The sequence below is a fragment of the Dermochelys coriacea genome, chromosome 3, assembly GCF_009764565.3.
Source record: "Dermochelys coriacea isolate rDerCor1 chromosome 3, rDerCor1.pri.v4, whole genome shotgun sequence".
NCBI lineage: Eukaryota > Metazoa > Chordata > Testudines > Dermochelyidae > Dermochelys > Dermochelys coriacea.
The window spans coordinates 81,052,708-81,080,251 of record NC_050070.1 but is presented as its reverse complement, the minus strand read 5'-3'; the positions used below and the strand labels follow the sequence as shown (position 1 = coordinate 81,080,251).

The 27,544-nt window shown below is 38.9% G+C and overlaps 1 protein-coding gene across 1 annotated transcript in view; it reads right to left on the bottom strand.

Annotated features, from left to right (window-relative positions):
• Window positions 1-9,945, bottom strand: part of LIN28B (lin-28 homolog B) — a 127,146-nt gene extending 117,201 nt beyond the window's left edge. Inside the window, exons 1-2 of the mRNA XM_038395374.2 lie at window positions 9,511-9,945; window positions 3,689-3,873 (exon numbers count right to left, since the gene is read on the bottom strand). Of these exons, the coding sequence (XP_038251302.1) occupies window positions 3,689-3,873; window positions 9,511-9,700 (375 nt within the window). The 5' untranslated portion in view covers window positions 9,701-9,945. The remainder of the gene's footprint in view (window positions 1-3,688; window positions 3,874-9,510) is intronic.
• Window positions 9,946-27,544: the final 17,599 nt, after the last annotated feature.

Sequence of the window (27,544 nt, the reverse complement as noted above, 5' to 3'; positions counted from 1 at the left end):
TGGAATTTAAGGTGTGGAGAATAACAATACTGAGCCAAATCCAGTATGGTACAACTCTGTTGAAGTCAATACAGTTACACTATGCAGAATTTGGCCCATTATTTTTACTCTTATAAAAATAAATGATAGTCCCATTAATGCAATTTGAGTAAAGAGTGATTCAGAAACAAACAGGTTAACTATTCTATAGCATCCTTCTGGAAATAATGAATAGCTCAAACAAAAGATCAACATGAAGATGCTGAATACATGGACAGGCATATGCAAACCAAAGCTGAAAACGACTTGAGTGTAAATGTTTACAAATGTACTCTACTTTAATTATAATATATAAATATAGAGAGACCTCTGGTATGTTTCCATCTGAAATAATGTGTTTGGCTCTGAGTACCTCATTACCAGAAAGATAATGACAAGCCGAAGGTAGTTCAGAGAAGATCAATCAAAATCAGAGTGCGGAAGGGAATAACTTAAAAAGAAGAGTTAAAGGCTCAATACTGCAGCTGTTCCATGCACAGAACTTCCATTGACTTAAAGAAGTATGGCTCTAAAAAAGACCTAAATATGCACAGCTTAGTTAAGCAATGACAAAGGGAAAACATGATTATAGTGCACACATAATTGAGGGGTGTAAACATTACAGAGGGAGATAAATTATTTACAGTGTTACAAGTAAATAGAAGTGGGTATAATAGGATGAAATCATTAAAGGGAATTTGGATTGAATATCAGGAAAGTCTTCCTGACAGCAAAATCTCTTAGGCTTTGAACAATTTCTCAAGTGAAGGGGGTGGAAAACCCTATCATTTGGAATATTTAAAGCTCAGCTAGACGAAATACTGAAAGTGTATTTGTAGGGAACAATCCTGCATAAGCAATCCTGTATAGGTACTAAATTATGTAGTGGGTTTTTCGTATTCTTAATTTGTAGGATTCTCTGATACATATTATCTAAAAAGTCTAGTTGTATGTACATATAAAAAGTCTGTACATAAGTATGTGCTGTAGTAGAAGACACACTAGTTCTAAAATAATATACAGCAATAGTTATCCTGACAAATTCATAATATGATTGCAAACCCTTTCTCACATGAACAATCCTTCTGACTTCAATAGTCAAATGATTAAGAACTAATTGTATGAGTACAGCTTTGGAGGATATGGAATGTACAGATACCAGACTCTATTTTAACAGCATGCAATCTCTTCTTTGTATAACATTTCAGATTTTAAAAGGGCCTTATGTTGTTGTGGCCATCTATCCACCAGTGGCTACTGTCACCTTCAAATCAGCTAGCCAAGTAGCACAATTATTCTGTAATAATGAAGTATGTGAAATTCAAACTCAACCCGAGTTAGGCATTGCTCCTTTTATAATGCCCCCCATTATATTAAACCTTTGGGAGAGAGAAGAGACTAATGTCACTATAAGCCCTGTATTTAATGAATATTTCACTAAGAAAAAACAAAGTGGGATATATTAAAATATTTTCTTTGGTGTAATGAGAGCAATTAATTATGAACCACTGATAAATTAGTGCATTAAGACATATATTTGAGAAAAATCCAAAATTATTAATGAGGTTCACAGTTTAAACCAATTAGCTATACTATCTTTTATAGTATTGTGTACTAGCAGAAATCTGTAAATCCATGCAAATATTTATGACATGTAGATTAGTTCAGTATCTACAAATATTTACACTTGAAATGATTTCCTCTTGCATAACTCACTTATTGGCTTATTAAATGTCCCCATATTCTATGTGACACAAAAGACAAACTGGCTTCAACATTTCCTACAATTTTATTAGATTATCTTTTGACTTTCTATGAATATTTTCTATTGTGTAAGTAAATTACACGACTTACTTTAAAGTGTGTATCAATAGCAAAGTCCTACACATAATATGATCACTTAACATTTTTCTGCAGTTACACAGTTCTAAGAATACTGTTTTCAAATATTTTATTTTATTAATCCATTTGCTATCCTTTAAACACTTGGTTTTTAATATTAGAGGAGCAAAGAGAACAAAATATGCCAGGGTATTAGACAGAGAGGACTTTTTACTTTCTTTCATCTTTAAAATACATTTATGTAATCACAAAGAGCAATTAATGACCTAAAGACAGTTCAGAGGGGGAAAAAGGCAAGGAAACTGATAGCAATCAGATTTGACAATGATTTCAGTAATTCAGTCTCATGAAAAGCCCCAGCAAAGGAGCTGCTTCATCCATGCCTGACAGTGCGAAGCAGGAAGTATAGGAATGTAAAAACAAAGTATTCCTTGTACATTAAAAATAAAAGCTCTATTTCATTTCACAGTTATACTTAATTCCACAAACAAACAGACAATATGGATGAGTAGACATATCACAATAAGGTAAAAAATCTACCCAAACATCACCACAAAGCAAAGCAACACACCAGCAAGAATTGTTTCTTGTTTCAGTTATCTCCTATCAGCTTCATCCTAAGTATATATTCCTTAAACGTGAAAGGTGAAAATGAGCCCGAACGTACAATAATATATGGAATAAAACTAGACCATCAAGATAGAATATCATGTAACAAAACCTCCCCCAAATCACTGTAAACGTCATAGGAAATGGACAACAACGTGAAAAGTTAAGATGCCTTTAGCTTTCCTGACATGGCCATAAGCCAGCCTGAAACAATCTCTTTACTTTGCAGATATTGTTCTCTTTTTCTCTGATCAACTCGGCATTTTTGAGAAGGGTGATGAAATTCAAAATGTCATTCTTGCAATTTGGGACTAATACAAGCATGTGGGAGATCTAGGTACACTGGTTTCTCACAAATCACATCAATAACCTTGGAAGAAGTTTTCTAAAGTTCCTGATTAACATTTCTTGCAGCTGAAACTTTTTCAAATGAAGACATTCGTCTTAGAGTTTCCATGTACAAAATAAGGCTCTAGATACCAGTTAGATATGTTAAAAATATAAACAATGGACACGTCTTTATGTTCAGTGTCTTTAAAGAGACAGTGTCCTTAGTCCTTATTTACTAGACATGTTTTCCAAAAGAGATTTTTAAAACAAACACACAACACACACACACATAGAGTTTGATGAGTCATGTATTATCAGAGGGATGTTTTCATGTCTGTATCATTGCAAAATAAACCTATTAATTACATTTACTTTTCACCAACTACTTTTAAAAAAATGTCTAATTCTACAAGAAGAGTGTTACAAAAAAAAATTTGTTCACAGCAGACCTAATTGGTGAATATATTTATTTCTCCTTTTCTGTGTATATTTTTTTAATCACCTTTGCACGGAAGGACCTATCTGCTCCTGAGCAGATGACATAGTTGAAAAGCTTAAACCTTATTAAAAACAGGATATGAGATTATTTAAAAAAAAAATTCAAAAAGAAAAGTTTGTACCCCAATGTACTCTTGCATTGTGAAGAGATAAAATATCCTTTTGCACAATCCACCATGGATGCTGATCTTATTTGAGTTTTAATGGGCTGATGTAGATAGAACCCCTTCTTAGAGTAGTTTTTATTACATATATACAGATGCATTTAAATATTTAGAACGATAGATTGATTGTTTCCCTTCCAGTGTAACTCGATCACCATTGAACTCAACCCCCCCCCAAAAAAGGGGGGTGGGTGGGGGAGAAGATGGGAGACAAAAGTTGGTCTTACTTGGTGTACAAAAACATCAACTGGAGACTCCAAAGGGTTTCCTTCCCGGTTGATCATGGAGATGAACCCGAATCCCATTCGCACGTTGAACCACTTGCAATGGCCTGTTCCGTGCAAAACCTGAGATTCCTCCTCTTCCTGCTCTGGCAACTTCCCGGGCTCGTCTCCACCTTTACTCGCCCCTGCTGAGGAGGGGGGAAAAAACACACACACACACACACACGATGCAAAGCAAAGAGTTAAATTCTGGTAAACGTCCTTTGCCTTGTACAAAGGGATTGCTCAGAGGGGAGAAAAACAACCACCCCCACACACTACAAAATCAACCCGTTTTTTTTTCCCTGCAAAGAAAACCATTTACAAAAAGCACACAACCCAAAAAGCAGCCACGGTAACAGAGAGGAAACCCAGCATATGCTCGCTTGCTCTCTGTCTCCCGGAACAGCCCACGTTTCTGTATATACGTGTATTTTTCCATTTCACGCCGACTTTCAGCCATACTACACCACAGAACGCGATACTTTACTTGAATATTGCTGGTGTAGGACCGATCCCATTTTCCAACAGAAATGCTCAGCTAAATTATTCTCTTCTTGCAAAGCGCGGGTGGGGGTGGAGAGGGAATGAGCAAAAAAAGGGGCAGATTGCACAACAACGTGTTATTGCACATACAGTACTGTTTTCCAACGTGCATCCACCCTCGCCCCCCGCCACCCTTGGGATCACTTTCAGTAAAAGTTGGGGGGACAGGTGTACAAACGTTTTCGCATCCCACCACTGAAACTGTGCTTAATCGTACAGGAACAATTCAAACAATAGCCCCATGAAAGCTTTTCAAGTTGTGTGAATCGGTGTGGGCGGTACGGAACATTTTTGGAAATCCGTAACAATAGGTTTGTAGAAAGCCCCTTTGCGCGATCCGATTTAAAAAAAAGAAAAAGAATGGTGCCTAGTGGGGTTAATAAAGAGGAGGAGGGGGAGGGGAAGAGCGAGCGAGAGAGAAAAATAATAGAAAAACAATAGAATAAGAAAATTAACCTTCGGCCATGTTGCCCCACGGGCCCTCTGCTCCAAACTCGTGAGATGAAAACTTTCCCTTTGGATCGAAGTGGTCTTCTGCATCAATCTAACATCCTGATTTTGAACGATCACAAATTTAGCTCGCATGGTCTAATGTGCTTTCCCTCTTTTGATTTTTCCCCTTCTCTCTCCCTCAGTTTCTGGCCCCCTACGCACACGTGACTTTGTCAATTACATGCTTTCTTGCGACTAATTTCACATCAGATCCTTAAGGGGTTGGCAAGAGTCTGAAGTAGCCAATCGCCATTTCAACTTAGGCTGACACACCAAAATAATTTATGAATGAACAAGAAAATTCAAATACGAACTTGTCTTACAGCTACTTTGCACACTTCACGGGAAATCAAGATGACGTATTTTGGGGGTTTCTGTGCGCGTGTGTATATACACATATGTGTAGAGATACACGTATAGCTACATATGGAGTTACATCCCACCCCTAGACATACAACTGAGATTATTTATATATACTGTTATAGGGAGGAGATATATTATGTGAATAGACACACAAATATGTATACAGGATCACATATACTATGTATGCATGCATAACCATATGTGCACTCTGTACAGATACACACCTTACTACACACATTGCCGTGTGTACAAAAAAATATGTACATATTTGCTACTTCCTTAATAAAAGTGGCATTTAAACACCTTTGAATCATAACTGTATTTTTGCCTTTTAACCCTGTATTTATTTTCTTGTAGACACGTTAGCCAAAATTCGACTGCTTCATGGAATTTAACACGCTGATCACCTTATTTTAACCTACTTAGGTTGCCAAGAAAACTTTATATGTACTGTACGCAGAAACATATGCACACTTGGGCTCAACATATACACAGAGAATCGCTGGTGTTCCTCCCTTTGTTTCACATGACTATTTCATATTCAAAAGAAACGTGTACCGGAAACGCGATATCACCTTAATATGGTTCAGAATGTGTTGAGGTTTAGCGTTTCAAAACATTTTTGGAGGGGGACGGGGCGAGGGATTGCACTTCACAGGTTTCTCCGCCATCTCTTTCCGGGGGAGGGGATGTGATTAATGACTTCCTAAATAAGAGCCCAGTTTTCAAGCCTAGCATTAGAGTGAACCTCAATCAGCAGCGATTGTTCTCCAGGAGCATGGTGGAGCAGGAGGAGGAAAGGCTGAAAGAGAAAAGGAGGATTTGCTAGGGAGGAGGAAGACGAAAAAAAAAAACCAGGAGGAAGAAGACAAAGAGAAGAGGAATAATGCTGGGCTGGAGACTGCACTTTTAAATCTCCACTACTAGTGGGTGGGAGAGTCAAGCACATAAAAGAAAAAAAAATATCTAACTGGCTTGATACAGCTTTCATGTGTTCCTTCACGAATTCCCTAGGCATTAGACCTCTCTCAGGTATACAAGTAGGAAAGAACAATCTGTTATTTCTACTACTGTACTTCGTGTCCCACGTATTTCAAATAATAGGTTTTAAAATGTTAAGAAAAAATACTAATCAAAAATGCCAATTTCCTTCCTTTTCTTCCTGGGGAAGAACATGGATAAATATACAGTATATGTTTGGGTAGGTCTGAAAAATATAAAATCACATTGCCCATTTTTTCTTGTCAGTAAACATCCTATTCACGGGCACTACACAATCATAAACTGAGGTTTGGTGACACTTCTGCCCCTGTAACATTTAAAAGGTAGGTTATACCTTGTTAAAATCCGAGGACACTGGGTTAAATTATTTCTGATTATTTTCTGGCATTACCCCTCCAGTCCCATGCACACAAACATAAATAAATAAAAAGCCAAAACAACAAACTGTGATCCGCCCAGATCTTGTACAATTGTGTTTTATAAAATTTCAAAGCACTTGCTATTTCAGTCTGCCCAATTAAGCAAAACCCCTTTGCTCTGACAGGCCTGTTTACTCTTTTTGTTGCTTTTCAGGAAAGTGTATAAATCGCTCTCCTTTGTCTTTAACTTCTGTTTGAAATAACAAGGTGCCCAGTTGAACATTTGGTAAAAAGAGAAGGGGGTGGGCAAAAGTGTAAAAATACAAGCAATCTGGCAAGTGGAGCAGAAGCTCTAAATCCTGAAATTCCTTTGCAGTCTTCAACCGTAAATTTCCTATAGGTTATTTCAACAGTGGAGGTCGACTTCCTACACTGACCTGCCTTTACACATTTGTGCAATAAACCATTCCTTTTTTCGTTTCCACTTCCTAATAAATGCAATTATTTTACTAAGTTAAATCAGTATTCAACTCACTTTATCTACGTAGAAGTTTAAAAACTAAATATTTCCTATATATATACACACTATAAATATATGAACTATTATATATAATTTCAATTCTGATATAATCAATGGAAAAATAAAAGCAGGGCAGCTGGAGAGAACAAATATTTAAAGTGTTTTTCTGCAAAAAGATTGAAAACGAATGTAGTGTATATATGAAAATATCTATCAACTATTTGATATGTCTACCAAAACCAGGAGGCATCTATATATATATGATTTTTTTAAATAGTATCTGTTACAAGAGACTGTATTTTTTCTCAGATTGGTCTCCTCTATCCGCATTTGACTGAAAAATGCTATGGAGGCTAGACTCTTGGTTTTTACTGATACTGGACACAAATAAGTTGACCCAGGTTGTTGGGTTTTTTATGGAGAAGCTGTCCTTTGTTTCCAGATAGTTTGATACTTTTTTTAAAGCAATACAGTATTATGTTTTTTTATTAGAGTAAAGGGAGGAGTGTGAAAACAGCAAAAGAAAGCTGAATGCAAGTATAAGAGACAGTTGCAAAGAATTTCCTACATTACAAAATAAATGCTGATTGTGTAAATTACGCGTGTTGGAGAGGGGGGGGGGGGATTTGCAAGTGGTCTTTACTGAGATTTCCAGGCCTCCAGTATTACTGGAATTAAGGTTGGGGTCACCGGACTGGTCACTGGTGTCAGATGTTATCGACTCATTCATTTCCTGCAAAGGACATCAGCCTTTCAAGTTTTGCGGAAGGTAGAGAGCTGTTGCCAGCTGGGAACTCTCAAAAACCTTCCAAAATTCATTCACAAACAATCGGCCACAAACACCCACTTCTTTTTTTAAGCAGACCCAGGGCGGGGGGAATTCCAGGATCATGGTCATATTTCAGGCGCTAGAAAGATGCCCCTTGCTTTAACATCGACTTGCTCTCCCCCCCCCCCCCCCAGAAAACATGCTTTTTCGTTGAGCTAATTACACGGAGAAAGACACGTATTCATGAAGCTGTCCCAGGACTCCTTTGGCATCAAAACGGCCGGAGCTCTGGTGCCTGTTTCCTAATTTGTCATGTTTCTAAAACTTCTCTGGTTTTAATTTTTTTCTCATTTCCGATTTCTTTTAATCCCCTCTTCCACTCCTCCCACCTCCGTGTATTTGAACCAGAACTCACGTTTAACGCTGTGAAAACTGAGCTCTTAGGATAACTTCGATTTACCGGGTTTTAAAAAGACGTCGTAGTTTTGCTCAGGTCGCTAATGAAGAAAAGCAGCGAGCGCGCGGCTCTGCCATTGCCCTGTGATAACCACATCGAAAAGGGGGCGTGTGTGGGGGGGGGGGTTCTCTTTTTGAACTCTTATCGCCCCTCAGAGCTGGAAGCCCCACGGTCCCCTCCCCCGCTGGCCCATTTCACTCAACCGCGCCGGTGTGGCTGGGGGGGGGGGGGGGAGAGGGAAGCCCGCGCGCGCCGCGCTCGGTGTCCTTTATTTTCGGGCAGATCCGACGTGCCTGGTGCTTGGTGCGATGGTCTCTATTAAAACCAGATCCGCCGCTGCCGCGGTTCTTCCGAAAACGAGGGGGAGGGGCAGCGCCACTGCGGCTGGTCCGGTCAAGTCACCCACCCATCTCTCCTCCCCCACGTGGAGCCCGGGTCCAGGACCTGGCTGAGGGGCGCTCCTGGCTTTGCCTCGGAACTCACCCGCTTGGCAGGGACCAGACGCGACGGCGCCCTCCAAGCCTGGCCCCACGTGAGAGCCGGTGGACTCCCGCCTTTCGGGCACCTCCCTGCTTCCAGCCAACCCGGCTCTGCTTCCAGCGAGGCAGCCAACTTTCTGCCCCTCCCCACGGGAGGGGGGATGCGCAAGGTCCCGCCCGAGCCGCGCGGCGTGGGCCTGTCCCGGGCTGACCCGCCCGATCCAGCCCCTTCGGCTTCAGGGAGATCCCGTCCGCTCCAGGTGGTTACCGGCCGGGATGCCCCCGGGAAGTTGCATTTCCGAGGAGAAAGCTCTCCTGGGATGGCGAATTCCCCACTCGCAGAGCCCGCTCCCGCTGGGAAGATCGGGGCTGGCCCAGGGGATCTAGGTAACGCTGCCAACCTTAGAGATGTTTCTTTAGTTTCGGAGCAGCAGCCGTGTTAGTCTGTATCCGCAAACAGAACAGGAGGACTTGTGGCACCCTAGAGACCGACCCGTTTATTTGACGGGTTAGTCTCGAAGGTGCCACAAGTCCTCCTGTTCTTTAGTTCGGGAGATTCCTCCTGAGCCCTCACGTTAGGAACCCGGAGTCCGTGTGTCGGGGGGAGCTAGCACCTTCTCCCTCCCCGCCCCCCCTGCACGCAGTGTTTCTCTCCACAGTCGGACTGCTCGGCCGGGCCGGCAGTAGCGGGGGTCGTGTCCTGTCGAACGGTTTCATCCGAGGAGTCGCGAGGGGGGTAAGATCCCGGCGTGCGAGAAAAATCAGCGGATGCAAAGGCTCTTCGAGCCTACGATCTCACCTGCAGCGCAGGCGCCAAAATTGTCCTCTGGTTCCTTCTCTGCTGCCGCCTGGGAAGGGGTTTCCTCGGCACCCCAGCGTTCATTATAAAACGGGGCCGGGGCAATGAGCTCCTTTCTCACACGCACGTCTTCTCTTTTAACCCTCAGTGTTAGTTTTCCCGGGAGTTTTCTAGGATTCCATGCATTCATGTGAAATGCAAGAGAGGTTGGTATGGCTGCTTTTCATATTCAAAGCTTCATGATGTGAAGATCCCAGTTATTACCTATATAATCCCTCCACAGCGACCACTTTCCATTATTGACCTGCAATACACGACCACTTCAAGCTGGCTAGCTGTCTTTGTTGCAAAGACTGCCTGTCCTGTTGGATCTAGGTAGCTCTGTCAATTTTACTTGTTCCTTTAGCTTTGAAGACTCCTCCTTAGCTGCCCTCATGTCAGGTAACGTGGGCTGTGTGTAGAAAAACAGCGAGAGGAAATTTAACAATGCCCTAAAACAGCTATAGCGATTCCAACGAATAAAGCATTTTTTTAAAAAAGGGGGAATCTTTCTTCCTTTCCCCATTTCACGATGGGTTACGGTGATTTCCTTACCCCTTTCGAAGACTCCAATGTCCCGACTATAAAAGTTAACACCTGTAAGTAACACGTGTGTGTGTGTGTGTGTGTGTGTGTGGTTTCAGAGTAGCAGCCGTGTTAGTCTGTATTCGCAAAAAGAAAAGGAGGACTTGTGGCACCTTAGAGACTAACACATTTATCTGAGCATAAGCTTTCGTGAGTTTATGCTCAAATAAATTTGTTAGTCTCTAAGGTGACACAAGTCCTCCTTTTCTTTTTTTGTCTGTAAGCTTATACTTCTTAACCGAAGATGCTTCTTAGACTTATTTTACAATTTAAATTAAATAAACCTCCTTACGATTGAATTGTTCTCTCCATAATTATAAACTACGAAAAATTCAAACATACGCTTGTATACATCTATGTTTGAATATTAAGGGACTAACATTTTATGCCAATACCGTCGCTATTTACACGTTTTTAATTATTTTATTGTTAATTAGCGATTAGTTTAACGGACTGTTAAATATTTCCATTGTTTTCCAAAAGTTATTAAATACTTAATCATAAAAATTGGTAGTTTTTTCTGCCATTTGTATTTTGTACAAGTTGTTACAGAAAGTTGACGTCACACTGCAGTGGAAAATAGTGACGTATATAAAAACTTGATGCTGAATTAATGTTTTTAAAGGATGTCACATCTCAAGGAGGTAGCTGAACGATTGGAATATACCTACAGTTTATTTTAAATCTGAACTTTGAATATATTAACAAATATTTATGAACCACGATTTTCTCTTCATTCCTGACTAAAATATTCCATATCTTAAAGCCCGTGTTTTATTTTTTTCGTCCATAGGTGGTGTTATTTTAATTAATAACCAGAGTTTGGGCGAGGAAGGTTTAAAATAGGTGATTTAAAATATTTGATAGTAAAAAAATAAAATGATGTTGATACCGAAAGTGATACTGTAAACATTCTGGAATAGCTAACAATGCACTCTGCATTTTTGCCTGTAATTCCGATGCTTTGGAGAGGCATTATTAAAACATCAGAAACTGCTCTAATCCTAAATGTAATCCAAGGGCATTAGGACATTGAGAGCCCTGCTAGAGCTCACTGCAGGCTGTGGCCTCATGTACATTAGCAGTTTTTCAGCTGTGGATTTGCAACTGATAAGGATTGCTTCCATGATTAGATTTAAGGAGGCGCCACATCAGTAACTTGCGGAAAACGAGGTTATATTTGGAAAACAAGCCTTTCCGAGGAGTCCTGCTTTTGTAAGACCACTTGCATTTCACTGTCAAAAATACTCAAAATAGATGGCACATAAGGAGACATTGTATATGCTTCCCTAAATTTCATTTCGGGAATGAAGGAAAGGAAGAGAAGCCTAGAAATTAAAGATTGCAGCTGATTCTCAAAGCTCGTATTGTTTTTTTTCAAGTTTCATAGCAATGGCAGTAAACATTGGGTTGAGAGCGAGCGAGAGCACCGGACTGTGTGCGTTTAAAGCTGTCCCGCCCACTGGCAGGTAGACACACCAGTCTCCGTTACCCATTATAGTACCAGCACGTGCACACTGTAGCAATATATTGCTACGGAGATTAGGCGACCAACCCTGCTCCCATTTGCAGTCAACAGCAACACTCCTAAAGGGAGCAGGATCGGGCCCTAGATGGAGGTATAATCTGAAGGTGGGTTTGTATTATGTGGTACATATAAATACATATGCAGCTCTCTATTGTACAGAGAAGCTGGATGCTATGGACACTTGTTGCCCACTGACTATTCTGAACGGCTGTATCTGACCAAAGCCATTGCCTTAAGCGCAAGATGTAGCTCGTGATTAAGCATGCGCGGAATTCCCAGCCCATTGGGCCGCGGCGCTGCATAAGCCTCACTCAGCGGTATGTGTTCAATGCCCCAGGGAGGAGGATAAAGGATCGCACTAGAGGACGCCCAGCCCCTTTTATTTGCTAGTCTGAGTGACGTCAGGAGCACCTTACAGATCCCTAACAGGCATGCGCCTAACAAAAAAGTAGCAACTGGAACAGAGCCAAAACCACTAAACTTCAGTGGGCAACAGGAGAGCACCCAACAACGCTACAGAGCCTGAGCAGGGCTGGACACAGGCTACATACAACTATGCAAACCCTTGAAACCAAGGTAAGCAACAGAATATGATCACCCCTTCTCCTGACGCGGCTATTGTAGTACATGTTCTAAGGAGCCAGACAGCAGGCAGTGGACAAATGGGGAAACAAAATGGGAACAGCGGCTGTTTCCGTAGGGAGAGTAGTTGGGCAATGAGTTTTCCCAGGTGATCATTTGCAAAGTGAAATACAGGATTTGTTAGCGCAGCTTCCAGGGAATAAAATCAATGGATACTGCCTAAGGAAACCTGACCAAGATCAGTGAACTTTGAAGCTTTCTTCTTCTTCTTCTTCTTCTTCTCCAGTTTCATATGCCAAAAACAGTGTTTGGCAACGTATAGTCCTGCCTCAAAAATAGATGCAGGTAGGAATTGTCTATGATTGTGAGGACTGTGCGGGATAACATGTTTACATTGCTGCTGCGTTAAAAATCAATTTAATATCGCTAAAAGATGGGCACTGACCTTTTACTTGTTGATATGTTTGTTATACAGTACTTAAAACTATTGCGTTTTTTATCATTAATATCTCGACCGTTAGAGATGGCTGTGACACACCATAGTTCTTCTAAGAGTAATTCTGTAATGTATTTCAAGATGTCTTTAAATCCATTATTTAGGCTCACAGGATGACACCTGGGAATAAACATTGCATACTGTCTTTTTGCCCCCAGCCCAGAAAAATAATCCATTTACAAACCGTTAGACCAATCAAGAATTCTAAAGTCAAACCTTGGAGAAAAATGAATGAAATTCTTTCTTCGAGTCTAATCGCACTTTTCCAGACAGACATTAGCTTCATTACAGTACATTCTGTTGTGGGAGTAGGAGGCATAAAGTAGTTATCAAATACCAATTCCCCAATCATATATGAAAAGTCAGCCATGTAAGACTTTATTTAATAAAAAAAAAAAAGAAGACTGACCTGGTCCCGAGGAGACCTTCTTGAATGACCTCATCGTCTTCTAAGGAACCTAAAATCAGAGAGCTGAAGTCAGTACTAGCCGGCAAATTGTACCAGAGCACCGTATTTAATTACCCCTTCTCCAGTTTAACGGCTCATTAGAAGGCCATAAAATGCCAGGGCTTTGACTCTGTGAAGTGACCTGTAAACTTTTTAACTGTTTGCGACTTACCTAGCTCATCAGAACCACAATTAGATAACCAAGAGGTAACAATCACCCTGTTACAAAAAAAAGGGGAGGGGGCTTCTCCATTCTTTAAAGGCATTGCCCCATTAATAATCTTTTAATACAAGTTAATGAGGAAGTAGACAAATACACCGATTTGCTGGATACTGCAAGGTGTTGTTTTCACTTATCAATATTTCATAGCAATAGGTAACTCAAGTACTAGTTTCAGAGTAGTAGCCCTGTTAATCTGTATTTGCAAAAAGAAAAGGAGTACTTGTGGCACCTTAGAGACTAACAAATGTATTTGAGCATAAGCTTTTGTGAGCTACAGCTCACTTCATTGGATGCATCCGATGAAGTGAGCTGTAGCTCACAAAAGCTTATGCTCAAATAAATTTGTTAGTCTCTAAGGTGCCACAAGTACTCCTTTTCACGTACTAGTGGTTGTTGGCTTTGCCATGCTTAAATTGTACACCTTAAATCATTTAAAAAAAAAATTCAATCAGTTTGTGTCTTTACATATACTTCAAAGGAAGTATCTTGGAATAAATTTTTGGTCAAATTTTACTAAACATTATAGGTCATAGTAACAACCTAAGAGTATCAATAGGGAAATGCTTTCCCTTTAATACTAGTAAAATCCCAGACAATCATTTGCATTTTAAACCAATACTTACAAAGTCTCAATAAATTAACAAAAACATTTGATCAGAGACCAACACACAATATGGCTTTGTTGGTGCTAGATGTATTTCTGGTCCACTTCCAATTGAGCAGGATCTATCTGATTTCATAGCATAATAGTGACAGCAAAATTGCCATGCAGTAACATAGTACAGTAGATAGTAAGATGCACTCACGGAAAGCCACTGACTGTGCTTAGAGAGTAATCTTGTTGCTCAGGCTGTGCAGATTATTTAGAGAAAGGAAAATTAATAGATTTGAACATACACAAACTCACCTGCTACCGGCCTATGTCCTTTTTGTCTCCCTCTACCTGATTTTTATACACTCTACCTTAAGTAAGACCCATCCAAAGCAAATAAACCACTTCATGTTCTATTTGAATGTGAATCTAAATCTCTTCTTCCTTTAAAGAAAATTGAGATTTTTTGCAATTGGAGATCATGTCCTGACTGTTGATTCTGGCCTTTTCCTACAAATGTGGAATCTCCACCTTCCTTCTCTCACTGTGTGAACAGCCAAAGACAAGTGAGAATCAAATTTCTGTATATTAACTTCTTATCCTCTAGTTAACCCCACTTCTATACAGCATCAGCAACTAGAAAAGGTGATAGCCAGCTTGTTTTCCCTTGCAGTGCAATAACACCAGCAACTGTTCTCCATTTTTTTGTTGTTGGTTTTTTTTTGTGATCATCTATAGCAAGTTTTGTTTTCCAGTAGAGCAGTTTATAAATTTAATATTAAACCTATCCTTCCTTTTACACCTTCAACTATTACAGCACAATCCCTGTTTTTACTTGTCTCTTCTGCCAACCTGTAGCTGTGTGGCTTTTGTCTCTTGGATTTAGCTACATTATTTATGCAGCATAATGAAATATGCAAACATAGAGTAAGATATCCTTTCCTGGCTTTGACAAGTGATGTGCTTTAGTTTATGGGAGGATTCAAAATAAAGTACTTTGGAAAAGAAATATATTAAGAATTGCAGTAACTACAGAGTTTGATACTCTGAAAATTAGATAGGGTTAAAAAAACCAACCTTGTTTTTGTCACTTCATTCAATGTATTTGTAAAGATGTATATAAATATGTGGATATCATAAACATCAGAATAAATTATTATACAGAAAGTAAATGGGATGTAACTGTTCTAAAAGACTTGGTGTTAATTGTTTCTTAATAGGCTATAGAAGTCTTGGCATATAATTGTAAGAAATACTAGCTTATAAAAATAACTTCAAAAGTCTGAACATCTTAATTCTATTAAATTAATTCTTAAAACTGTATAGTTTAAACAAAAAACTAGTTGTCATGTATTCTACTGCATCATACTGAAGCCAATAGGAATTTAGTCACTGATTTAAATGGGAGCAGGTTTGGGCCCTAAAGCAGCTAATAGTAACAGTGATAGGCTAGTATTTTCCTACACTTCAATAAAAATATTTCAAGCAAATTTGGATCTGCTAGTGATGAAATTGAAATTCATATGTAAACAGGCTTCATAATTGCTAATATTTAATAAATGCTAATCAAGGATTATATAATAATCAAGCCTAGTAAGAGGGTTTTGGAGAGAAATTATTCTTTGCTTTAAAAGCCTGATTAAATGTCTATAGGCATTTAATTGTAACATGTCTGAGTGGAAACTAGTTGTAGGAATAAAGTGATATTTGAAGATACCATGCAATCATCACAGAACAGGAAATAAAACCTACTCAAGGAGAGTGAAAGTTAAAGTTATAAATTATACCTATGAAATAATCTTTACCTTTGTTACAGATAACACATACAATAATTTGAGGAGTTTTTTCTGCCACTTACTGTTTATCTTTGGCAATTTGTTCATATTGGACAGTGAAAGGCAATAGTATGCCTCTAGTCATTCATTTTTCCCCAAAATTCTCAGTGACCAGCAAAATTATACAGTGTTTTGGATTTCACATAATGAAGAGCGTTAACTTAAACAATTTTACTGCCATATAAAAATTGAATGTATAGTAATAGGCTTAGAAAATCAGGTATTTATAGTTTGCCTGTTTACATAGAAAACTGTTTGCTCTATTTCAGAGATTAGCTAGAACAAAAATTTAAAAACAATGAGCCTGCTCCTGCCTCCACTGAAATCCATCATAATTTGGACATTGATTTTACTGTGAGCAAGAGTGGACTCAATATTTTATTAATATTATATTGTTTAAAACAGTTATAAAATACATCAGAACACAAGTAAAATATACAATAATAAAATTACTACTAACTAGTGAGCAAATTTCATATGGGGCAGAAAAAGATACAACATTCCTTTATTTTCTATTTGCAACTCTTATCTAGGATGGATTTTTTTTTAAGGATTTCAGATGTACCTGTCATAGAAACTAAATTAGATAAATTGTGAACACCTAATACTACAGGCTGTTTATTTTTAAGAGAAAATGCCAGGTACTCTTTTTAAAAAAATAAAGAGTATTATGGTAACATTAACAAATTTGTTTAAAAACTGTGAATTAAAAAAAATTTCTTTTTAATATATATGTGTATGCTTTACCTTTTGCATTTGATTCAGCTGCTGGACAGTAACACAGACTAATCAGTTTATTTCTGTTTATAGTCACTTCAACTTCTGATTGAGTGCACTAGCACCATGCTGCACTATTTTAGTTGCAAATGCTGCAGAGGAGTGCTAAATCAAACAAATTACTTGACACTTAATAATGCTAAAATGTTTATGATTTTTTAGATATAACAATAGTTTAAAAACAAAATCCTAAGTGATGGGTCTACACCTCCATTAAAATGTTTTTTTTTAAAGGTATCTGGTATTATATCCCTTACTTTCTTTTAATATTTCATTAAGTAAGATACAGAAATCCATTTAAAATATCCCAAAGAAACTGAATTTCATTCTGTAAAATTCAAAACATCTCAAAGTTTGGAAATAAAACACATAGAAAAACACTGGAACTGATCCATATCCTCAAACCAATGGCTTACCTATTCAATATTGTATAATTTGCTAAAGATACAACATAATTCCTGTGAATTATTCTCTTCTGAAATTATATAACTAGATTTCATTTTCTTGTGTAATTACATACATTGTGTAATTTTGTTCACAATTTTCTTCCCATCCCAATACTGTGAGCATTGCACTACACACTTTTAGGAAGTGAAGTGATAAAGCAGGTATGGGAATAGTAACTCCTTTCAATTATCTTCTAAATTCAAGAATTCACCTTGACACACTTTTTAGTAAAATCCTTCAAACTGACTTGGTTCTGTTTTGTTTTTTAATGATCAGCAAATAGAGGTTTAATCTTTCTTTACTGATTTGAGCCTTTGAATCTTTTGTTATGTGTTAAATTGATTACCCTTTGTGGTTAACAATATAAATAACTTGGTGATATTCTCTAACTATGTTTTGCTGACATATGAAAGGAGTAAGGTGGACTATTCGGTACACAATAATGTAGGCATTTCTGATAACCAGAGAGCCCAGTTCTGCTCCCACTCCATCAGTTACTAGACTCCCATTTGAGTTCAGTTGGAACAGGAGCACATAAGAACAAAATCTGCACCCATTGATGTCAAGACTCTGGACTGTTCTAGTAAAGCAATGTAAATTGGGAATAACTAGCTCCATTGACTTCGATGGTGTGGAGTCTGCCACTGACTCCAACAGGACCAGCATTTGACTCTTAAAAGTGAAATTCCACCATTCCATTTAATTTTTAGTTTCTTTTAAATGATGTGCTTTGACCCCAAGATCAACAAGGCTAAAATTTAATCATATGCACTAAAGTTACATTTTTATTTAGTAATAAAGTGACAATAATGGTATAATCAAGAAATACAATTGGATAAAATCATTTCTCATTCCCTTTTAGTGAGATTAATTGTTCTTAATCCATATTATCTCTTTTTTATATGTTCTGTATTTAGAAGAATATGAAAAATACCTTAAATAGAAAATGTTCTATATATCTAAAAAAATTCCATAACATAGAATAGTGACTATATTTTCATACGATTGTAACCAATTTTATTTTTCAAGGGTACAAAAATATGTCTAAACATAAAATATTTTGAAAAGCAACTATTTAGTCTTTTTACTTGTCATATTTTCAGCATTTTATTCAAATTTACAGCTAGCATGTAAAATAGTAATTTAAAGCTAATTTGTCCAAATTTGGAGCAATTTGCATTTTCTTAAGCAAATAAAGTTATAAATACGCCTTCATTTAATGGGACTGAACTAGCTTTCAAAGTGATTATCTCCAAAAGTAGCTAGTATTGTTCTCTTGTTCACAATAACTTGAGTACCTGTGTGACTGAGACAAATAAAAAAAAATCCAAATTTATTAGATATTTTGCATAGTTTATAGGCTTTCAGGGATTAGATTTTTATTGTCAAATGTCAACTGTGATTTCACACCCCACCCCCCCTCCACACACAACCAATGAAAAAATATTTCTACTGACAATCAAAATTTACAGATAGAAAAATTCTTCTTACAGTAAGAAAAATGCTTCTTGAGAATTTATCAGAATTTGATTTAATCAGTTATACAGCTTTTACTTTTTAAATCTCACCATCTACTATTATTTAATTCTCTCACACCCCTATAGTTTCTGCAACTATGAAAACTTAGATAACAACAATTGGGGAAAAAAAGGTTAAAAATAAATATTATCCATCAGTTATAAAAAAAAAAAAATCTAATTCTGAAAAGCCTACTTATGATCATTGGCTTAGTTTGTATTCAAGTTATTAAAAAGTTAAACAAATGTAAAATGTATCTTAAACTTGTGGTTCATATTCATTTTGAAGCCATTTTTAAGAATAGTATTTGCTCACAAATGAAATAATGCTTAATAAATGTTGGAAAGATGTGTATCAAATAAGAGCTGTTATGGCAATGATGTAAATTAAAATTATTCAGCTTTTAGCTTATAAAAATATGTACAATCCTTCCATTCCACATAATGACACTACATTTGATGAAAAAATGTTTTTTTCCACCAAATGCATCCGATGAAGTGAGCTGTAGCTCACGAAAGCTTACGCTCTAATAAATTTGTTAGTCTCTAAGGTGCCACGAGTACTCCTTTTCTTTTTGCGAATACAGACTAACACGGCTGCTACTCTGAAACCTACATTTGATATGTCCTCTACAGTATAAATGAGGTATGAACATCACACAGAAAATAATTCTAAATCTGTGTTTGTAACCTTTCCCTAAACTCAGAGCCTCAATTTAAATGTAATTAATATAACCAAAATTAAAATATGGATTTATAAATAAAATGAAACTGTAAACTGCATAATGTATAATTTGCAGTCAGGTAATAAAAGCACTTTTTGCCAATTAGAACTTAACCATGTTAAAATTACTACAGTGGATGAAGTTGCTGTTCTTTATGTATTGCACTACTTTTTAAAATTTTACTTAAAAATATTCTATATATTTAAAAAAATTCATATGCTTCTGTAAAAGCTTCAGCATGATTGGTTGTAGATGCTAAAGAAGCATTTCTAAGTTCATTTGTTGTACTTCAAATTAATATTTACTCTTCATGGAGTTAACATTTCATCTCTGCTACATCCTTTGTGCCCCACAGTACTTTTGTTGCTTTTATACAGGCCATTTACCTGTAAAACAACAATTTTTTTCTGTAATTATAATTAGTGAATTATCATTTAGGAGTCTAACAGATTCATAAGCTTAAATTCAGCTCCTTCATAGGTCTTCTTTTTGGTATGAATATTAGGAATTTACCAGGAATAAAGCAACCAAGCTAAAGAAAACATATTAAAAGTAAAATGGTATAATGTGTGTTTGTCAAAAGACAGTGCTTACAACACTAATGTCAATCTAATATTGAAATTTTCTTTTCACATAAGTGTGAGTAATGCAGCATAAACAGTTCAGGGTATGTGAAATTTTGCTAATTGTAAAATAAAAGTTCCATATAATAAACATTCCTGCTGAGTCATTGTTTAAAATAAGTTATTGAACAAAATAATGCAATGATAGTTCTTGTCTGTTTTAGTTGAAATTGTTTATTAATTTAAAATGAGAATACAGAACAGTATCACTGATACTAAATTCTTGGAGATTAGAAATTGTCATTTATCCTGAATTTTATTTTTTCTTACAAAATGATTGCACATGCAAGAATTTATTATGAAGTATGTACAATAGTGGTAGATCTAAAATATTACTAAACAAATCAGTCTCAGTACTGAGTTACAAAAATAATGCTCAGTGTGCAAATATTTTCAACACTAGTTTAACAATCTACATGTGTATGTTGTGGCCAGACTGAAAAACCTTTTATGCATTGAAGTACTGTCAGTAACATAGGTAGTGATGATAGATAGATGTAAGATGCATTGAACAGGGTTAAAGTATTAAAAATAATTGGCCTAAATAGCATACATACGTACACAGAGAAATAAGAGCACTTTAAAATGTTTGTAGTTAAAAACAAAACCCCCACACCTTTCTGAAAGGTGGTGGGGTAGCAGAACACAACACTATATGTAATAAAATAAGATTTCTTCCAACAAAATAAAATTGACAGTTTTAGAAACTGTTACTTAGCTCTCTATATTAATAGCTAGTTGCTAGCAATTTATTCTGGATACATTTTTGGAGGAGAGGGGGATTATTTTTAACCTAGTGTGCATCTACACATACATCACTGTCAGAATACATGGTCTTCAATTTTAGAATTTTGTTTAAAGCAAACATTAGATATATATGAATGAACTTTTTGGCAACCTAAGAACTTTACCATATACTATTAGAAAAATGACTGCATTCCATCCTACAAATTCCCAATTGTACATAGTACTAGCATCAGACTATTTAGAGATGGTAAAATACTAAATTAAGGAAGACATTTTAGTGTTTAAACCTAAACATGTATATACACATTTCTATCAAAGTCAGCGTAAATTCAGTATTAAGAATCATAGTTGAGCATATACATTTGGGAAATTGTGTAAATCTCTATTTCTTTGTGAAAACTGATCAGTTAACATTACAGGCCTTTTTTTTTTTTTCTCTCCCTGTATAATTAAGCTTTTGTTCAGCCATGAAAAAACTAGAAACTGATTGCTTGAAAATGAGCTGCATGACCTTTGTCCTGGTTTGTCACCTTTGACCTTTAATTTGAGGATCCTGCATATCAAGTCATTCTATTTTTAGAAGCAGTATGTCAAAGTCCTGTGTTTAAATTTTTACCACTTATGTATCAAAAAGAGGAGCAAATTAAAATTATTTTGCTTTTTTATTATACAACTGTTTTTGAAATAACACACACCATGAACTAGTCCACAAAATGCTTTATGTAAGAGAGAGCTTTTCCTACCAGAGATATTGGAACACAAAACAAATTTAGAGGAGATTCTCCTATAGTCTTCTTGACTCCTCCAAATTTTAACTCTAACAAAAGCCTCATGCTCATATCTTTTGTTGTTAATGGGTATACACAATTACATGAACTTTGTCCATATCATCATTGATTTTTTTTTATTCACTGATCACATGTTTTGATGTTAGCTCTCAAAATACCCTTTCACATTCTGAAACTGTTTAAAAATGGCTAATAGCAAACTTAGGTCTAAAAATTGTTTGTCTCAAAAATGTGTATTTTTTAAAAATTAGGCTTCATTTTTAGGTAAAATGGCTTAAAATGTCTTTATGGTGGTAAAGGACCATTTTCAAAACAAGAGAGTGCCATAGTATTGATCTAATTGATTTTCCTATACTCATTCAATACCAAACTAATACACTTCACTGGAAAAAGCTTCCTTGAGACAGCATCTATTTGCCTACTACACTTAGTGAATGAATGATGCAAAAATAAGATAATAGACAAAACTTACTATAGTTATTCTTGTATTTGAACCTCCAGAGAACTTCGGGATGTGTTTTTCAGTTGGATTTAGTAGTGATCAACATGGCTGTCTTGATTCAGCACTCCGGTCAGCGACATCATACAGTATCATGTCATAGGAGGAGCTACTCCATAAAGGCATGTACCCTCATATTTTCAAAATACAGCTGGCTTTATAAAGTACATCTGCCAGCTGTAAATAGTGTGAATTTTAGTTATACTTGAGAACTGGAATCTTATTATTCTGATTAACAAGTTAGCAATTATGCCTCACAATGTATGGTTTTTAGGCTCATTCTGGAGGAAAAATGGTTCCTTTAGAACCTACTTTCTATCCAGACATATTGTAATAAGAAAATCATCTGGTAGGTCTTTCTCTCCCCCTCCCCAAGATCACATTATAAGTCACGTGGTTTAACTATGATGCAAACAAAAAGCTACTTCAAAATGAAGAAAGGAAGAACAAAATCTTTAACTGCCTAAGACTTAAGTCATCCTTCTGCTTGGAGAATGTGATCTGAAACACTGCTTGTGACTTATCACTGCATCCTAACACTGAAGATTTGGGCCTAGACATATGAAATTTTCATTTTTCCTCTCCTGTCTCCTCAAGTTTCTAATACATATCAGCTAATGTGTCTCCTACATTGACTTTACTATTGATTTCTGGTAAGATTTTTTTTCAAATTGTCTTCCTTGCAGCATTCATTTTATATACATATAAGTTTGATAGCTTATTTCTTCACGCAATCTTGTATTTTCTACTACAGCTGTTTTTAAATATGTACTAAACAGTCAGCTTATAAGTAACCATTACTTTGCTATTTTGTGTTACATTGTTTCATGAGAACAAAGAAAACTTGAATTCTTGGTATACTTAATACATTTGAGGTTATATATTTATTCCAGATTTTAGTGATCTTTCTTGCTGTACAGTAGTCATTCTTTCAGAAGACTACAGTTTAACTGCATATCCTGTGAATAATTTTCAAAAAAGTAAATGGCAGAATATTTCCCCCCAACAAATAAGGTACCATCTTTACACCTTTAAAAATGAAATGTCCGTTTCCTATACGGTTTACTATACAATCCAGTATCAATCTAACTCTAAATGGTTGTTACTGTAATTTAATATAAATTTGATAGATGCTTCATTACATTAAAATGTTGAAAACAATTTAGACTATTATAAAACTATAGCTACAATTCTTATTTTCTTAACAGTAGCTAATACTGATAATGACAACACATGTTTTGCTGTAGATGTAGTTAGATAGTGTATGCACATAAAATGTGAAGTTCCAAAACAGACTATAACTAGAATATTAGTTAATGACTTTTTTAATGTAATGCTGGTTACATAAGTAACATGCCTAAATCCTTTAGCAAAAGTTGATAACCTGTATTATTATTTCATTCATTTGTACTACAATATGAGACTAAATAGATATCCAGTAAGTACAATCAGGGAAAAGTGATTAACAATTAAATGCCTAGCATCTTTTCTAGGTGATCTATCTAATGTTAACAAATTAAAATAGGTAACTCAAACAAGTGTTAAACCTCTCTTCCTCTAAAACTTACTTTAGAATTTACACTTTTAAAATATACTGGTGTTATGCTTTTAAAAGAGCTTGGCTAAATAGCAACATTAAGTGTGTAGTTATGTTTTCTAATCTTTTATGCATATACACACAGAGTTTGAATTGACTGATTTCCTTTTAAATCAGATGATTAAAATACCATGTGCTTAATTAAAATGTCAATAAAAATATAACTCAAAACAAGAAATTAAATACAAAATATTTCCTGGACCAGGATTGAATTCAATTTTACATTGCTAAAAGAGAAATATATACTTCTGAAACTAGTTCTAAAGCCAGCCATTCTAGTCTATACTCATAAATCAAATTGACATAGCCAGATTTCTATCAGTGTTTGAAACCAGAAAACAGAAACTACATAGTTTAAAGACATTTATTTGTTTTCCCTTACATTACATGCCATCAACAGGACAACTTCACAGGAGAGCAGCACAGTTGGGGTTTTTTTAAGTTTACTATAAAATGACCCCAACTATACACAGTACCACTAGGAGCCATTTATAAAAAATACTGAGGGGAAAATGCAAGGAAACACAGAGATCGACCTAAGATTTCGTTCTGTTGCATGAAACAATTCAAAATGGCGGCCTTACCCTTACTTACATTTAAAACCCCCGTAGAGAGGACACGCAATTATGCATGAGATCAAAGAGTAACATCCCCCCGCCACGCCCCCACCAAAAAAAAGCACGAAAGGGCAGGAATAGTTACCAAGGTGCAATTAAAAAAACAGTCCTTTGGGGCACAAATCCGTACAAGACAGCTGCATCCTCTGCTCTCTAGTCAGTTTAAAGCTGACGCACCGATTGGCAAACACAATGTAGGTGTCCATCTACTTTCCTCCTTCTTTCCTTTTGCAACCGCTCAAGCTCCAGGATCCTTCTCCTTCGCTCCTTAGGAGTCCTAATTTGTGTTGGCGCCTCTGCATCTTTCCCTCCCCCCCCCCATTGACAGTACAAGATTGTTTCCTTGGTAGGTTACAAGTACAAAGATCTCTTTGCTACCAGAGGGCCAAGTCAGGGAGCGGAGAGATCCCAAGAGCACGGGACGCCCCCTGGCGTCGACCGGGCGCAGTTTCACCTGAGGGCATCCCAACCTGTACCTTGACCGGAGCAAGTTAATACAATCCCTTTGTGCTCGCACCCGGAGCTGCCCGTGGCTTTGCAGAGGCACCACGCGAGCGCTGGCGCTCTCCTCGCGCACCCCGGGGGTGACATGCCAGGGAGGCTCGGCTCGTGTCTCTCGATCCTTTTTGAATTATTGTTTTGTTTGTAATAGCACATGCAAGACACTCTTCCCCCCTCCCCCTCCCCCCCCCCCAGGGGAAGCTGCAACTGGGCCGCTGGGCTCCGAGGCGTCTGATCTTCTCCAGGGTAACCGCAGCCCTCGGAGAAGGGCAGTGGAGGTGGGGGGTGGGGAGGGGAGGTGTGAACCCGGAAGGACACTCGCCACGGCAGCAGCATCTCAAGGGCAACGTTGGGGAGACATAAAGGGGCGCTCGGGCGGCGGGAAGCAACTTTCCCTGCAAGGGAAGCGAAGGCGCCTCATAAACCAACCCCCCCCCCTCCCGCGCGCGCGCGCGCGCGCATCTGTGCAGGGCGCGCGGACGCCGCGGGGAAGGGGCCGGGCAGGTGCCAGCTGCAGCGCTGGCAGCGGGGGGGGGCGGGACCCGGCGCGGCACGGACGGCGAAGGAGCAGTGACGGGAGCTCGCTTACCTCCCGGGCGCCATGGTCGCTGGGCTACGCGGGCGGGGCTGGGGGGGCAGCGGGTGGCGCTTGGCTTCCTAAGGCGCTGGGGGTGGGGGGGGGGGCGGCGCTCACGCTCCCAGCCGGTGGCGGAGCGGCGAGGGCTGGGCAGGGACGCAGCAGCCCGTTACCGCTCCAACGCTGGGTCACGCCGCGGCAGGCGTGCACCTGCCCGGCCCGCCCTGGCTGCACCAGGCGGCGCGGCAGGTTGAAGCCCAAGCGCGAGTCGCCCTCCCCAGGCGGGCTCCCGCGCGAGCCCTGGGGGGACTCGGCTGGTCCGGGGGGGGCGGCCCGCCCCCCAGCCTCGGGGCTGAACCGGTCCGCGCAGGGCGCTTCCCGCCCGCCCGGCCCCCGGGCCAGGTCTGACGCCTTCCCTCCTTGGCAGGCTCCCAGCCTGAAACCGGCACCGAGACCGAGCCACCCAGGGCCCGAGGCGCTCCCTGCCCACCCAGACGGGTCCAGCTATGCCCCGCCCCTGCTCGGGCTGTGCCGCACGCAGGGCTCCCCCCCCCCCGCCCTCCAGAAGGGGTGGCCGGCGCTGGGTTCCCTTTCCCGCCTTCCCCAGGGGCTGAAACCTTCTTCCACTTCCCAGCCCTTGCCCTCCCACAGAGACCACCCAACCCCATGTTACAGGCTCCTCCCCCCCCCCCCCAGGCAGTTCGTCCCTCTCACCAGGCTGTGCTTCCCTCCCGCCCATGGTCTACTCTACACAACACCCAGTAATTACATCACACGGTTTTGTCACCCAGCCCAAGATCTCTGCCGGTGCCCCCAGCCGTGAGCGGCCATCAGAAACTAAACAGGGCAATCCCATGTTCTGTCCCCCAGAGTAAGGAGGTGTTCTATGGGCACAGGGTTCTGTCTGATCAGGTGGCAGAAGTCCTATCCCACAGGGCCGAACATGCCTTGCATAGAGATCCACTCCTCTCTCTGAATGTGCCTGACATCACAACAACCTGTTCTCCAGGAGTTTGCAGGTACCTCCTTGTCTCAACAGTCCATGTCCTCTAGTCACAGGGCTCCATTTCCAGATCTCAGTATTTTCTTCACACTCAGGCTTCCATTTTTTGGTTTGCTCTGACTTCAACACTCTGTATGTTCAACCCACTTGCACTCCTGGGTCTCCAAGTGTGCCAATCACTTGCAAGGCTCCAATCTTGTGTCCTGGCTTGTGCTACACATAAGGGTCTATTCCCAGGTCTTGACCAGGTTGTCATTTCTGGGTCTCAGCATATTGTTCACTTCCAGATTTCCAGGTCTTGACCCAGCCCACACATTCCAGTGTTCTAATTCCAATACCTGGTCTGTTCTGTGCATGAGCTGCTCTCAACTCTCATCACATGTTGCATGCCGAGGTCTCTGAATCCATCACCTACTTCCAAGTTCTTTTCCTCAGTCTTGACCTAACTGACCTGCTCGCAGCATACCATTCATAGCTCTTATTATGTGCCACTACCACAGTTCAAATTAGAGTGGAAAAAATGGGTCTCAGAACAGGTTGCTTTTTTGCAGAGTCCCATTCCTGGGCCCTTGTGCATGGTGTGTATAGGGTTCCATTGGTAGTTTTGGCATACTTGCCCTGCTCAGAAGGTTCTAGTCTCCGATCTCACATGTGGAGTTCCTTTACTGAGTCTCCAATGGCCCACCCATGTTTGGGATTTAATTCTTGAGTCTCTGAATATGCTGTCTAGTCAGAATTCTATTCCCAGGTCTCTATAAATACATTGCAGTCATGAGGTTCCAGTAAGGGGTTGCTGTACTTACAGTGTATAGTTTTTAATTCCTTTTGTCTTGGTACTACATGCTGATCAGAAAGTTCTGTTACATGATCTCAGCCTGTGCTTTATAGTTACACAACATATTGTACCATTCTCAGACCTTCAAACATTTTGCCAACTCAGCTGCCATCATGGATTCCTGCTTTTCTGGTGGCTGGGGTTCCATTCTTAGAGCTTAGAACATAAAAGTCATCAAATAGTGCTATTACACTTAGTCTTACAAGTTGCTTTTTTTAGGGCATGAGCAACATATAGTCTTTGAAGAAATGCCATATTTTGTTAGTTGTGGGGTGCAGGTTCTTTCTAGAAGCTGCAGTAAACAGCAACAGAATTTGCTCTCCACCTTATTCTCTCTATCTAGAGTCAACACCAGGAGTAGAGTTGCTTCCTGGGAATTGGGCACTGGGATTTGGGCTGAGATTTTTAAAAGAGAGATTTGCCAGTGTGGCACTTGTGACCACCTCTGTTGAA